Source organism: Cervus elaphus, chromosome 5 (assembly GCF_910594005.1).
Source record: "Cervus elaphus chromosome 5, mCerEla1.1, whole genome shotgun sequence".
In the NCBI taxonomy this organism is placed as follows: domain Eukaryota; kingdom Metazoa; phylum Chordata; class Mammalia; order Artiodactyla; family Cervidae; genus Cervus; species Cervus elaphus.
In genome coordinates, this window is record NC_057819.1 from 17,387,047 (window position 1) to 17,401,026 (window position 13,980).

The 13,980-nt window shown below is 35.1% G+C and overlaps 1 protein-coding gene and 1 non-coding gene across 8 annotated transcripts in view; one reads left to right on the top strand and one right to left on the bottom strand.

Moving 5' to 3' along the window:
* Positions 1 to 13,980, top strand: part of ATXN2 (ataxin 2) — a 100,031-nt gene that overhangs the window by 19,594 nt on the left and 66,457 nt on the right. For all 7 annotated transcript variants that reach the window (XM_043901842.1, XM_043901836.1, XM_043901837.1 and 4 more), the window contains exons 2-5: positions 7,610 to 7,646; positions 8,743 to 8,802; positions 9,280 to 9,351; positions 9,915 to 10,065. In XM_043901842.1, the coding sequence (XP_043757777.1) occupies positions 7,610 to 7,646; positions 8,743 to 8,802; positions 9,280 to 9,351; positions 9,915 to 10,065 (320 nt within the window). The remainder of the gene's footprint in view (positions 1 to 7,609; positions 7,647 to 8,742; positions 8,803 to 9,279; positions 9,352 to 9,914; positions 10,066 to 13,980) is intronic.
* LOC122695790 lies at positions 13,114 to 13,220 on the bottom strand. Its single transcript, XR_006341543.1, has one exon. It is a non-coding gene; the product is annotated as a U6 spliceosomal RNA (small nuclear RNA).

Below are 13,980 nucleotides of genomic sequence, written 5' to 3' on the forward strand. Positions count from 1 at the left end.
TATTGACATAGCAGCCATATTTTTTGGTTCAGAGGTCAGCAGATTTTGCTTGTAATGACCCAGATCTTTGGGGCTTTTATGAGGCATATAATTTCTATATTGCATATTGTTCTTGGCTTTTTTTTTTTCCTTAAACCCTTTAAAAACTTAAAACCATATTTATTCAAAAAGCCCAAACAAGAACAAGTTGTGAGCTGTAGTTCCCTGATACTTGATTTAAAGAATTATTACAGATGGTCCCTGACTGAGGATGGTGTGAAAGCAGTAAGCATTCAATCCCTACTTTGAATTTTGATCTTTTCCCATGTTTGCTTTATATGGTAAAATATTCTCTCATGGTGTTGGTCAGTGGCAGCGAGCTGAGCTCCTAGTCAGCCACATGATTACAAGTGGTAAGAACTTAGAATCATTCTGTACCCATAGAATTACTCTGGTTTTCACTTTCAGGGAAGTGTTCAGTAAGTTACATGAGATGTTCAACACTTTATTATAAAATAGGCTTTGTGTTAGATGATTGAGCCCCACTGTAGACTAATGTAAATGCTCTGAGTACCTTTAAGGTGGGCTAGGTATATACATGTATTTTTGACTTTCACCTTATACAGTGGGTTTATCAGGACATAATCTCATCATAAATTGGGGGAAGGTCTTTACTTTGAAAGCTTTCATGTTCATTTTTTTTTCTTTCTTTTTTTGACTGGGCTTATTTAATTGATGAAATATTTATTGTATATATCATATATGAGGCACAGTTCCTCTGTGCTGATTTTGGCAGATGGTACAAGGATGGATAAGATCCTGTCTGCCAGTATTGGTTATTCCGGTTTAATTTAATCCAAGAGCTCCTGGCCTAGGGCACAAGTGGGTGTTGAAATCTAGGAGTTTCTTTGGCTATATATGATATGCCTTTTGGAACTACATTTGTTTCTGATACCTCTTAATTTTTACAAAGGCATTGACTACTGACTGTATGGTTTTTTTCTAGTGTGACTGTCATAGGACTGTGACATCCTGGAGGAGGCATCATTTTCTAGTCTGCACAAAAACACTATGTTGTCAAATAGATGGCACTTAGATAGGGAAAATGTAGAAACGCTAACAGATTTTATTTTCTTGGCTTCAAAATCACTGTGGACAGTGACTGCAGCCATGAAATTAACAAATGCTTGCTCCTTAGAAGAAAAGCTATGACAAACCTAGAAAGCATAAAAGCAGCGACATCACTTTGCCAACAAAGGTCCTTATAGTCAGAGCTATGGTTTTTCCGAATGTACGAATGTGAGAGTTGGACCATAAAGAAGGCTGTGTGCCGGAGAATTGACACTTTCGAAGTGTGGTGCAGGAGAAGATTGTTGAGAGTCCCTTGGACAGCAGGGAGATCAAACCAGTCAGTCCTTAAGGAAATCAACCCTGAATATTCAATGAAAGGACTGATGCTGAAGCTCCAACACTCTGGCCACCTGATACGAACAGCTGGCTCATTGGAAAAGATGATGGTCCTGGGAAAGATTGAGGGCAGGAGAGAGGGTGACAGAGAATGAGATTGTTGGATGGCATCACCAACTCAATGGACATGAGTTTGAGCAAACTTTGGGAGATTAGTGAAGGACAGGGAAGCCTGGAGTGCTGCAGTCCATGGGATCGCAAAGGGTCAGAAAAGACTTAGCGACTGAAAAACCACCACCACCTTATTGTCAGGTGATGGCCCTGAGTTAGTGGGCATATGATGGGTTTCCTGTTAACTACAGAGCAGATGATGATAAATTCCAGTCTAGCGAAGGGAGTACTGTTTGTTTGATTGGGATGACATAAATCTTGAAAAGGTAACATTTAAGGCTGGGCAAGTTTTTTTTTTTATTACAGAAATGTACAGACACTTTGGACACTAAAGTAGAAGTTAATAAATAACTCATAGTTAATAATTTTAAAAAATTTTGTTTATAAATAAAAGTTACAGTTGTACAAAGAATTCTTCTATATCCATCTATATTCTTCAAGTAGCATCTCCACTTTTTCATTTTCTATTGTTAAAATTAGTATATAAATATATATTTAATGTAAAACTTACATAATTTTATCAAACATGAGAGACGTGGTACCCCTTAGGTCTGAATACTTGACTATATCCTAATAACAAGGATATTCTTACAAAACTGTAGTACAGTTGTCAAAATAAGGAAACTAATATTGTGCCAAATTATTATCTATTGACCTTATTCAGATTTTACTAGTTGGTTTTGTATTATTCTTTACAGCTCCCCCCACCTCCTGCACTCCAAAAGAAAGCTGCTCTAAGAACCAGTCCAGGATTATATGTTAGATTCAGTTGTCATGCCTTGTTGGTCTCCTTTAATCTGGTATAGTTCCTTAGTCTTTCATGATTTGACTATTTGAGTACTACAGGTTATTTTGTGGAATGTCCCTCCATTAGGGTTTGTCTTAGGTTTCCTCATGATTAGATTCAGATTATATACATTTTTGGCGAGGATATTGCAGAAGTGATTTATGTATTCTCATTGCTTGAGAGAAGGTTCATGATGTATGTCTCATTGCTCATGCTGTTAATTTGAATCACTTGTTGATGCTGGGTTCCTTTTCTATAAAGTTATTTTTCACTTTATCATTAATCAGTATCTTGTGATGAGTTACTTTGTGACTTTGTAAATATCCTATTTCTATCAATACTTTATTGAACTAGCATCCATTGGTGATTTCAGCCTGAAACAGTTACTACTATAGTGGTTACTAAATAGTAGCCCTCTGATTCCATCATTCCTTCCACATTTATTAGTTGGAATGCAGTTGTCAGGTTAATAGTATGACAAGGAGAATGGAGCGTGAGACACACTCTCTAGGTGAAAGAGCAAGGCTCTGGATCAGATTTGTACAGATAATTTCTGTTAAGAGTTCATCTCCAGTGGCCCAGGACTTCACGTGAAAAGGGTACACAGAGTCCTGGAAGAATGACTTCTTCCTGTTGGATTGACCTTTTTATGATTATAAAATGTCCCTTTTTAGTAACTTTTTTTTGTTTAACATCTATGTTGTCTAATATTAGTATAGCCACTCTTGCTTTCTTGTTTGCATGCTATGTCTTTTTATTTTCAATGTATTTATACCTATGCATATTAAGCATTTGCTTCCAATTCCAACTTTCCCACAGCCCCTTCTGTATCTATGAATTTGAGTATTCTGTGTACCTCACATAAGTAGACGCATGGAATAGTTGTCATTTTGTGTATGTCTTATTTTTCATGTCTTCAAGATTCATTCATGTTATAGAGTGTATCAATGTATTCCAATGTATGGGTGATAGCATGCTGTGTTTATCCATTCATCAGTGGACATTTGATTTTTTCCCACCTTGAACTGCCATACTATTTTCCACAGTAGCTGCACAGTTTTGCATTCCCACAAGCAGTGTACAAGGGTTTCAATTTCTCCTCATTTTTGTCAACACTTGTTATTTTCTTGGTTTTGTGGGGTTTTTTTTTTTTTTTTTGGCTTGGTTATTTATAATTGTCATTGTAGTGGGAGTGAAGAGGTAGCTCATTGTGGTTTTGATTTGAATTTTCCTGATTAATGGTGAGGTTTAGCATCTTTTCATGTGCTTATTGGCCATCATATAAATTTCTTTGGAGACTTGTTTTTTTATGTTAAATTATAGGAGTTCTCTATGTAGTTTAGATATTAACCCCTTATAAGATATATGCAAGTATTTTCTACTGTTCTGTGGATTGTCTTTTTATGCTGATACTGTTTTTTGCCCAAAAGTTTTTAATTTTGATGAAATCCTATATATATATATTTTATGTTGTATGCCTTTGATGTCACAGTTAATAAATTATTGCCAAATTCAAGGCCATGAAGATTTTCTCTGTTTTTTTCTGAGAGTTTCATAGTTTTAGCTTTTAAATTTAGGTCTTTGGCCCAATTTTTAGTTCATTTTTATATACGGTGTAAGGTAAAGGTTCATCTTTTTTTGCATGTGAATATCTAGTTTTTCCAGAATCACTTGTTAAAAGAGATTTTCCTTGAATGATCTTGATCCCCTTGTTAAAGATCAGTTGCCCATAAACATGAGGGTTTATGCCATTGATTTTTATGGCTGTCCTTAATGCCAGTACCATACTATTTTGATTTCTGTAGTTATGTGATAAGTTTTGAAAATTATTTATATGGCTGGGTCAGGGCTAAGTTGTGGCACGCAGGATTTTCATTGTGTCATGTAGGATCTTCTCTTGGGCCCCACAGACACTCTACCTGTGGTGTGCAGGCTAGATTTGTCCCACAGCATGTAGGATCTGAGTTTCCCGACCAGGGAGTGAACCCGTAATCCCCTGTGTTGCAAGGCAGAGTCTCTCTTTTTTTAAGCTTATATTTATTTGTTTTTAAAAATAATTGCTTCACAATATTGTGTTTGTCTCTGCTGTACAACACTGTGAATCACCTGTAAGTATACACATCCCCCTCCTTGGACCTCCCTCCCACACCCCCCACCCCACCCCTCTAGGTTGTCACAGAGCACGGAGCTGAGCTCCCTGTGCTGCAGAGCAGCTTTCCATTAGCTATCTGTTTTACGTGCAGGCGAATTCTTAACCACTGACCACCAGGAAAATCTCTGTGATAAGTTTTGAAATTGGGAAGACACATTTTGCTTTTCATTGTGTGTATCTTTAAATGTGTAATAATCTTTCCTCTACGTTGTTTTTTCTTGACATGCCAGTGTCATCTGTTGAGTCAAATTTACCATTCTGGATTTAATTGACTTGTAACCTCGTGGTATATAAGTTAATTTACTACCCAATGGTCTCTGTAAATTGGAAGATCTATACACTTGATTGAATCCAGACTCCCTTTGTGTCATGTCAGAAGACTTTTTTAACTTAAGGAAATTTTTTTTTCATTTATTTTTATTAGTTGGAGGCTAATTACTTTACAATATTGTAGTGATTTTTGCCATACATTGACATGGATCAGCCATGGATTTAGATGTGTTCCCCATCCTGATACCCCCTCCCACCTCCCTCCCCGTAACTTAAGGAAATTTTGAAAAGTAAAAAGAATGATATAATGAACCCCTGCATACCACTGTACTTGGCTTCAGCAGTTATCAACTCAGGCCAGTCTTGTTTCATTTATAACCCCACCTTCCCTGGTCGTCTAGTGGTTAGGATTCGGCGCGCTCTCTCATTTATAACCCTGCTTCCTCCCTACTATATTATTTTCAAGTAATATAAGCTCTTTATTATTATTTTGTATATTTGTTTATTTGGTATTTTGAATCACATTTTAACCTCATGTTCAATGACTGTTGAAATTTTAAAATCCTGGATATTATTGATTTGCTAAATCTGATCTGTTGCATTATATTTGGTTGGGGTTTTTTTGAAATTAAATTTTTCTTTTTTTTACTATGTGAAATATTAGAATGCTTGTCCTGAAATACCAAAGGAAAAAAAAAAACTAAAAGTCAACCATAATCTGAGTGGATTCAAAAAGGAAAAAACCAGAATGAATGTGGGCTTTTTATCAGTTTCAGAGAATGCTACTGTTGTATGCAAACATCCCCTTTGGGTGTCCAGCCACCTGGAAGAGCAGTGGAAATCAGTAGTTTCTATACTTTTATACCACTTTATACCACTGTGAGTCGTTCATTATTTTCCTTATTGACCAGTTTGTTCTACTCAGTAAACTGGGTTGTTAAAACAGTTGCTCTTTATTAGTCAAAAATATAACTGTGTGTACTCAATTTTTAAAAAATGATTTCTATCGTGGAATTTTACGTTTTAAACTCTTTTAAGTAGCCTTGTGGGTGCATAAATTTAAGGGCACTTAATTAGTGTCATTTGTTTAAATCTTTTTAACTGTAGCATCTCAGCAACCACTGCTGCTGCTGCTAAGTCGCTTCAGTTGTGTCCGACTCTGTGCAACCCCATACATGGCAGCCCACCAGGCTCCCCCGTCCCTGGGATTCTCCAGGCAAGAACATTGGAGTGGGTTGCCATTTCCTTTTCCAGTGCATGAAAGTGAAAAGTGAAAGTCACGTCGCTGAGTCGTACCTGACTCTTAGCGACCCCATGGACTGCAGCCTACCAGGCTCCTCTGTCCATGGGATTTTCCAGGCAAGAGTACTGGAGTGGGGTGCCATTGCCTTCTTCGCAGCAACCACTAGGATAAGATAAAATGGTAATACTTAGACATTTTATAGCCTTTGACTACCAACTACAAATAAACAAAAACATAATACATTTAGATGGCTTTTGAAAGATGCAGAGATTGTACTAGGCTTTATTGTCAAGTTAATTTTTTGTGATACAATTTCAGAGAAGGAGCATAACCTAGAAATGCAAAGTCTATACTTTGGATCACCTGGTTTAAATATCTGCTCTGTTGCTCATGAACTAGATGACTTTGGTCAAGACATTTAGCTACTGTTTCCATTTCCTCACCTGTAAAGTAGGGGTGAGAGATTTGACGTGGTGCTTACTGTATACTGTCTGGTTTGTAGTAAGTTTTATAAATGATGAATTATTGGTCATATTCCTTAGACTTTAGGACTTTATCTATGTTGTGTGAGAGGCAGAAATGATAAAAATGGAAGTAATCTTGGGTGATTTGGTCAAAGACATTATTTTCTAGATGAGAAAAGGTAGATGAGAGTTAGAAACAAAACCAGCTGACCTCAGAGTACTAATACCAGTCCTGCTTTTCTGGGAATTGGCACCATTCATACTGCTAGGCTTTTTCACCTGAATTGTGCTTCTCTTTGAATGTTTTTAAGTTTGTGGTTTTGAATGTTGTGATTATTTTATTAGAATATGATTCCAATACTGTTCCTCAAGAGTAATATTTATGAGCTTATAACATTTTACTTTATTTTTTTTTTTTTAGTCATTTAATAGAGGGGCTAATTTTTTCCATTGGAGCAAGTCTTACGGTATATTTTGTTCTCTAAATTTACTTGATAATAGACTCCACGTTACCGGAAATTACTTGACAACTGACATAGGTGTACTGCATTGTTTCAGAGGGAGTGGTTTGGCAGGGAGAGTGGTTTGGTTTGCTCTATAGATCCTAACAGGAGCACTTAGTATTTAAAATGAAAATGCTTTGAATGATTTAACTTATTTTCAAATGTTTTTCTGCAGTTGTAAACACAGTACCTATTTTTAGAGGTGAGGGGAAAATGGAAGTATCTTGATGTTATTAGTCAAGTATGTCAGTTAAATTGGGAATGTAATCTGTATTTTGCTCCTGAATAGTTTTTTATGACAGAGTGATTGGTTAACTTTTGGAGAGGGGATTATTGTTTTTGGTATTGGTTATTTCTGTAAGTAGGTTGTTTTAATTTTTACTTTATTTACTTGATTTTGATTAGGGTCACATTCTTTCCTCCTTCCTCCCTCTGACCCATACCTGTTGCAGGCCTCTGAGCCTGGAAAGCGTAGCAAGTGTCATGCTTAGGTAGCCCTTATACTTCACATTAGATGATCCCTCCCCACAGACAGTGTATTTTTTTGGGATGGGATTATAAGGTATTTTAAATTTGAAAAAATATTTTAGCTTGCTTAGCTTGTTGAATTTCATAAGTATTTAATCTTTTCAGAGGCCGAAACAGTAGCAAAGGACTGCCTCAATCCACGGTGAGTAACTTCAGTGTTACTTGTTTGGAAAAATTGGTAACGGAAATGTGATTTCTAAATCCCACAGACCAAAAGCAAAGGCCCCCCCCAAATTGCCTTATATCTCAGATAGACTTTATAGATTAGTACTGTTTGGCGTAAGATTATTAGCTATAACTGTTTTATGGTGATGTGTAAAATGCAGAACTATTGTAAATAGTATTTTGATTTTTATAATAGCTCATTTGTTTTACAAATGACTAAAGGCAAATATAAATGATTAATGAGATGAATGGAACGCTAGGACCAGAGTTTGCAAAACTTTGGGGTTTTGATTTTGAAATAATGTGCTGTCTTTTATTTCTTTCATTTTTCTTCTTTGGAAAATGGTTTTAAATGTCAAAACTATATCAGTGAAATTAAACTAGGCACAAAGGCCAGAAGATGTAGGTTCCACAAAATACAAGAAATAAATGTGAAGCTGTCACTAATTTTTGAGATTTTGCCTTTTTTGTACATAGATTTTCTTTAGAATCAGGACACGTGCTTATGTAGTATGTAATAAGAAGTGATGTGGTTTATTAGACCTTAGAGCAATATCATTGATTGAGATGTACTAAGAGAAAAGGTAGTCAAGGTTCTTCTACAGAGGTTCCCCCTCCACCCCTATTTATTTAATAAGGTATATTTAATCCTGTTTAATGTACAGTTCTTTGAGTTTTGATGTATACATTGTGTAACCACCACCACGGTCAAGATAATAGAACAGTTCTGTTATTTCCAGAAATCCCTCATGCCACTTTGTAGTGATCCCTACTCTTAAGTCATTGATCTGTCTTCTGTTCTGTGACTTTGTCTTTCTTCATATATGGAAGTTCAATTGTGCTTTTTTTTTAAATATCATATATAGTTAGAACATTAATAATTGGTATGATTGATTTCACCTTTGAAAACGTATACATTGTCAGGAGGAAAAGATTGTAGTAAACCAAATCTTCCTTTAATGAGTATGAGGTATAAACCTAACTAAATGTTTTGTAACAGAAGAAGTGTTAACTGTAATATATGTACAGAGATAAATAATGAGTGCCAATAATGTTTTTTCTTACTATTACAGATTTCTTTTGATGGAATCTATGCAAATATGAGGATGGTTCATATTCTTACATCAGTTGTTGTAAGTTTTCAGAGTATTGGGAAGGAACTGCCTTGTGAGTGGAATAAAATAGTTTCTTGAAGTTAAATGTGAATGAATGATAAAAGTAACATTTCTTAGATAATCTTTAATCAGGATGATGTAGAAAACAAATTAGAACTCTATTCAAGTCATTGTAACTCACTGTAAAAGCAATCTTGTTGAGTCTGCTGTGTACAAATAACATTTACTAGTTGATTGTCTTTAGTGCATTATTTTGTTATTTAATAAGCTAGAGTCAAAAATACTAAATTTCCCAGTTTAAACTTATACTGCAGACTGAGCAGGACCTCCTGAAGAATTTTGAGAATTAAGTGTATTGTTAATGTTTTAAAATTTTTTATTCTGTCAGTGATTACCTAATACATTGAATGAAGCTATAAAAAGTAAAATGAAAGGAGAAATTTCCATGACTGCATAGCACACTGTTTCCTTGATAAATTAATTATGTGTTTTTAGGGATCCAAATGTGAAGTACAAGTGAAAAATGGAGGTATATATGAAGGAGTTTTTAAAACATACAGTCCTAAGGTAATTTTTACTTTTTTTTTTTTAATAATGTAAAACCCCGAGAATCAGCAACTACTGTGTATGTTTCCATGTGTCCATTAGTTTCTGATTTAGCAGTTTATAGTTATGAGACAGTGTGTGTGTCACATTTTCATGTTTAGTACATTACCTTTAACGCTCTTCTTAAAACCACTTTTGAGTGACTTTACTCTTTGGTTTCAAGTACTGATTACTTTATAGACAGATTTGTATAATCAGAACAACTTCTTGCTCTTTGTGCTTATTAAAATATTTCGGCCTTTGCAAGCATTGTGGACTAGAAGAGGGATCCTAGTGGTTTATTCTTTTCCTCTTTACTACTGTTGTGCTTAAGGCAAACCATGGAAGCAAAGACTAACTTTTAGATGAGAGGATTAGAATATTGGAATAATAGATCATATTACTGAGAAAACGGTACGATTATAAGGATCTCTTGAGATAATTTTTTACCAAAGGCATATAAGAAATAGTACCTTGATGTGCAAAGGAATTCCTGTTGGATTTTATTTTATAAATGTTAAAAATTTTTTTTTTTCCCTTCTTAGTGTGATCTGGTACTTGATGCTGCACATGAGAAAAGTACAGAATCCAGTTCGGGGCCAAAACGTGAAGAAATAATGGAGAGTATTTTGTTCAAGTGTTCAGACTTTGTTGTGGTGCAGTTTAAAGATATGGACTCCAGTTATGCAAGAAGAGGTAAGTGTTGATTTCCTTAATATGCTTCATGGTTTATTAGATGAAATAATTCTACACTGATTGCAGAATTTTCCTTTTTCTCTTTTTATTTTTAAAAAGAAGGCAAATGGGAATTTAAATGCACTTTTGCTGGAAAATATTAAAAACTTCAGAGCAATATTCCTTGGTACTTTGGGTAGGATAAATAATGAAGGCTTGTATTCTATTAAAAACAAGCTTGTGAAGAATTTTCTGAAGTTTTACTGTCAAAAATGCTACTAATAGTACCCAACTAAAAATTTCTTGTCCTGTTTGACTTAAATGTTTTAGCTTATATATTTTTAGTTTTATCATGTTTATAAATAATACTTACATAGTTTTACTATGCTTGTTCTATAAATACTTTATAGTTTTTTAATCTGGAAAAAAGTCAGAAGCACGGGAATAAAGGAGAAAGTCAGAGAGTTATGGATGGAAAATGATTGCCTAAATGAAGTTGAAAAATGTGAAGTAGAACATGTATATTGGAAGAAATATTCAAAGTATAGGACTATTTTAAGAATATAAAAGTGGTGATGTAGTTATGTTAAAATTTAGTCTATTTCAGGTGTCTATTGAGGAAGAAAATGTGGGAATTGCTATCACTCATTTGGAGAGCATACTCTGCAGTGCTGAGTGTTGAATAACACATTGAAAGGCTCTCCTGGGCGATTTTGAAACTGGTTCTAAAATTCTTAAATGATTTTTTGTGGGGGGTGGGGCAGGACAGCAGTGGCATTCAAATTTTGTAGTCATTTCTGTTGCAGCTTATAACAATTTTTTATTTTCATCATTCAGTCTATACCAACTGTTTTCATTGTTGGGCTGATACATCTCCACTGGTATTTGGAAATTACAAGCCACCAGAAAGTTAAAGCCTTTCTCTTGGACCTCTTAATAAGGTTCTCAGCTTTATTTATAGATTGCTTTTTCAGAAAGGAGTTGCTCTAGGTACTGTGAAACTGCTTTTGCGTTGTTGATGAAAGCCCTGTGCTCTGATCTTGTACCTTCTCATATGTCTGTGTCTTTGATTCACAACTCTGTCTAAGAGTCCTTCAGTGGCCCGTACAAGCAAACAAGTCTTTTGGTTTTTTTGGCCACTAACACCATGTGGGATCTTAGTTGCCTGATACTGGAAGCTCAGAGTCCTAACTGTTGGACAACCACCAGGGAAGTACCAACAAGTCTTTTTTAGTGATTGCCTTTGGAGTTCATCTTACTTATGCCTAGGAGCACAAAATTATTTATACTTAAAACTATTGAAATATTTCACTATTTAAATTTAAAAATTGACTTGGATCATAAATCAAAAGGAAAAATAACATGTTAGTTGAGTTTAGCACTTAGCACTCTGGGAAAAAAGTATTGGCCTCAACAGCAACAGATATTCCCTGATCTCTTGGGTACCAGGCCATTTAGCTCGAAGCCATTCATAACATGCTTTGTTGTTATTCTTAAAGAGAATTGACATTTCCTAAGTTTGAAAGGATAAGTACTACTTGAAGACATTTATGTCCCATTCATTGATCCTTGTAAAAGTTAGTCTTTAAATTTTTATTATTTTGTTTATTTTATTATGCCTTTATTTCTCAGGTAAATTGTGTTCATTGTAGAAAGCCAAGAAAATCCAAATCAGAGCAATAGCTTTGATAGTGTTCAGTACATTCATTAGGGGATGCATGTATTTTTCTATATACATAATAGTTTACTCAATGAGAACATTGAGTAGTGGAGTTATTTCAGGTATTTTATTTAAGGACTGTAGGAGTTTAGTGAATTATATAATTGTGTCCAGTGTATAGTGGTCTGAAAATAGTATCAAGTCATGTGTTTAGGATTTCAATTCTTTTAGTCCTGATTCTCAACACTGTCCTGGCAGAAGTTGCATCTATAAAAGTATTATTTTGGAGATTCTATTACTATAGAGAAAACTTCTTAAGAATAATTAATTGGCATGATTTATTGTTGTTGTTCAGTAGCTAAGTCGTGTCCAGCTCTTTGCAACCCCATGGACTACAGCATGCCAGGCTTCCCTGTCCTTCACTATCTCCCTGAGTTTGCTCAAACTCATGTCCATTGAGTCGGTGATGCCATCCAGCCAGCTCATCCTCTGTCTCCCCAGTCTCCTCTTGTCCTCAATATTTGCCAATATCAGGGTCTTTTCCAGTGAGTCAGCTCTTTGATCAGGTGGCCAAAGAATTGGAGCTTCAGCATCAGTCCTTCCAGTGAATATTCAGGGTTAATTTCCTTTAGGATTAACTGGTTTGATCTCTTTGCAGTCCAAGGGACTCTCAAAGAGTCTTCTCCAACACCACAGTTCAAAAGCATCAATTTTTCGGCGCTCAGCCTTCTTCGTGGTCCAAATCTCACATACATACGTGACTACTGGAAAAACCGTAGCATTCACTATACAGACCTTTGTTAGCAAAGTGATGTCTCTGCTTTTTAATACACTGTCTAGTTTTGTCATAGCTGTTCTTCCAAGGAGCAAGCGTCTTTTAATTTTGTGGCTGCAGTCACCATCCACATTGATCCTGGAGCCCAAGAAAGTGAAATCTGACACTGTTTCTACATTTTCCCCCATCTATTTGCCATGAAGTGATAGGACTTGATGCCGTGATCTTAGTTTTTTGAATATTGAGTTTTAGGCCAGCTTTTTCACTCTCCTCTTTCACTTTCATCAAGAGGTTCTTTAGTTCCTTTTCACTTTCTGCCATTAAAGTGGTATCATCTGTGTATCTGAGGTTGTTGATATTTCTCCTGGCAATCTTTTTCCAGCTTGTGATTCATCCAGCATGTCATTTCACATGATATACTCTGCATATAAGTTAAATTATGATTTATTAATTATGAAAATTAAGTGATTTAGTACTGCTTTTAGATAAACATTATTTGTGTTAAACACATACTCAGATTTCTAATCTCCTTGAGTAAAGGAAGGTAGGATGTAATTCTTTTACAAGAATTAAAAAAAAGAATTCCAGTGATTCTTTTTTTTTTTCCTTTTTTTCTTTTTATTAGTTGGAGGCTAAAAATATGGAATGCTTCACGAATTTGCCTGTCATCCTTGCGCAGGGGCCATGACAATCTTCTCTGTATCGTTCCAATTTTAGTATATGTGCTGCCAAAGCGAGCACTAACCAGTGATTCTTAGTGCTGGTTTAAAACCCATTCTAGTCACCCATGGGTTTTAAAAAATACCTAGTTTTCACTTTTGGAGATTCTAATTTCATGATATTTAGCTTGGATGAGGCTCTGAATGTTTGATTCTGAGGTGTAGTCAGGCATGTGAGCCATGGATTTCATGTGATAAGATCCTAGGAATGGCTGTGTTCTGGAGATCTTGAGGATTTGTACTCTTTCCTTACCTCACAGTGTCTCAGAATTGTACAGTGTCTTGAAAAGTCCCAGTTGGTATCAGTTTGATACCACTTTTTTGCATTTTAGATGGGTAGATGGTTGAGGGTTGGGTTTTTTTTTTCTTTTTTAGAAATAATAGAAATGAATGAGTGATAAGAACAAAACTAGTATTACATTGTAGCTTCCTAAAAGAAGAGGGAAATTTATTTCCTTTGTGAGTTTTTATCTTGTAATAAATAGTACTGTCAAAATTGGCAATATATAAAATTCAAGTGCCAATTCTATGTATTAAACTCTATGCTAAGTATTTTATGTGCATTTTTTTGTTTAATCATCATAACTTCTTTCGGAAGTGGGTATGATTATTATCCACATGTTGTAGGTGAGGGAACTGAAAATGGATTAATTAATTTGATGAAATGAGGACACAGACCCAAGTGCTATCTAACCTCAAGTCATATTCTTAAACTTTGTCCTATAGTGACATAAATTATGCATCTAATTTATTGTTTAGTTGAGCTGAATCAGAATTAATCT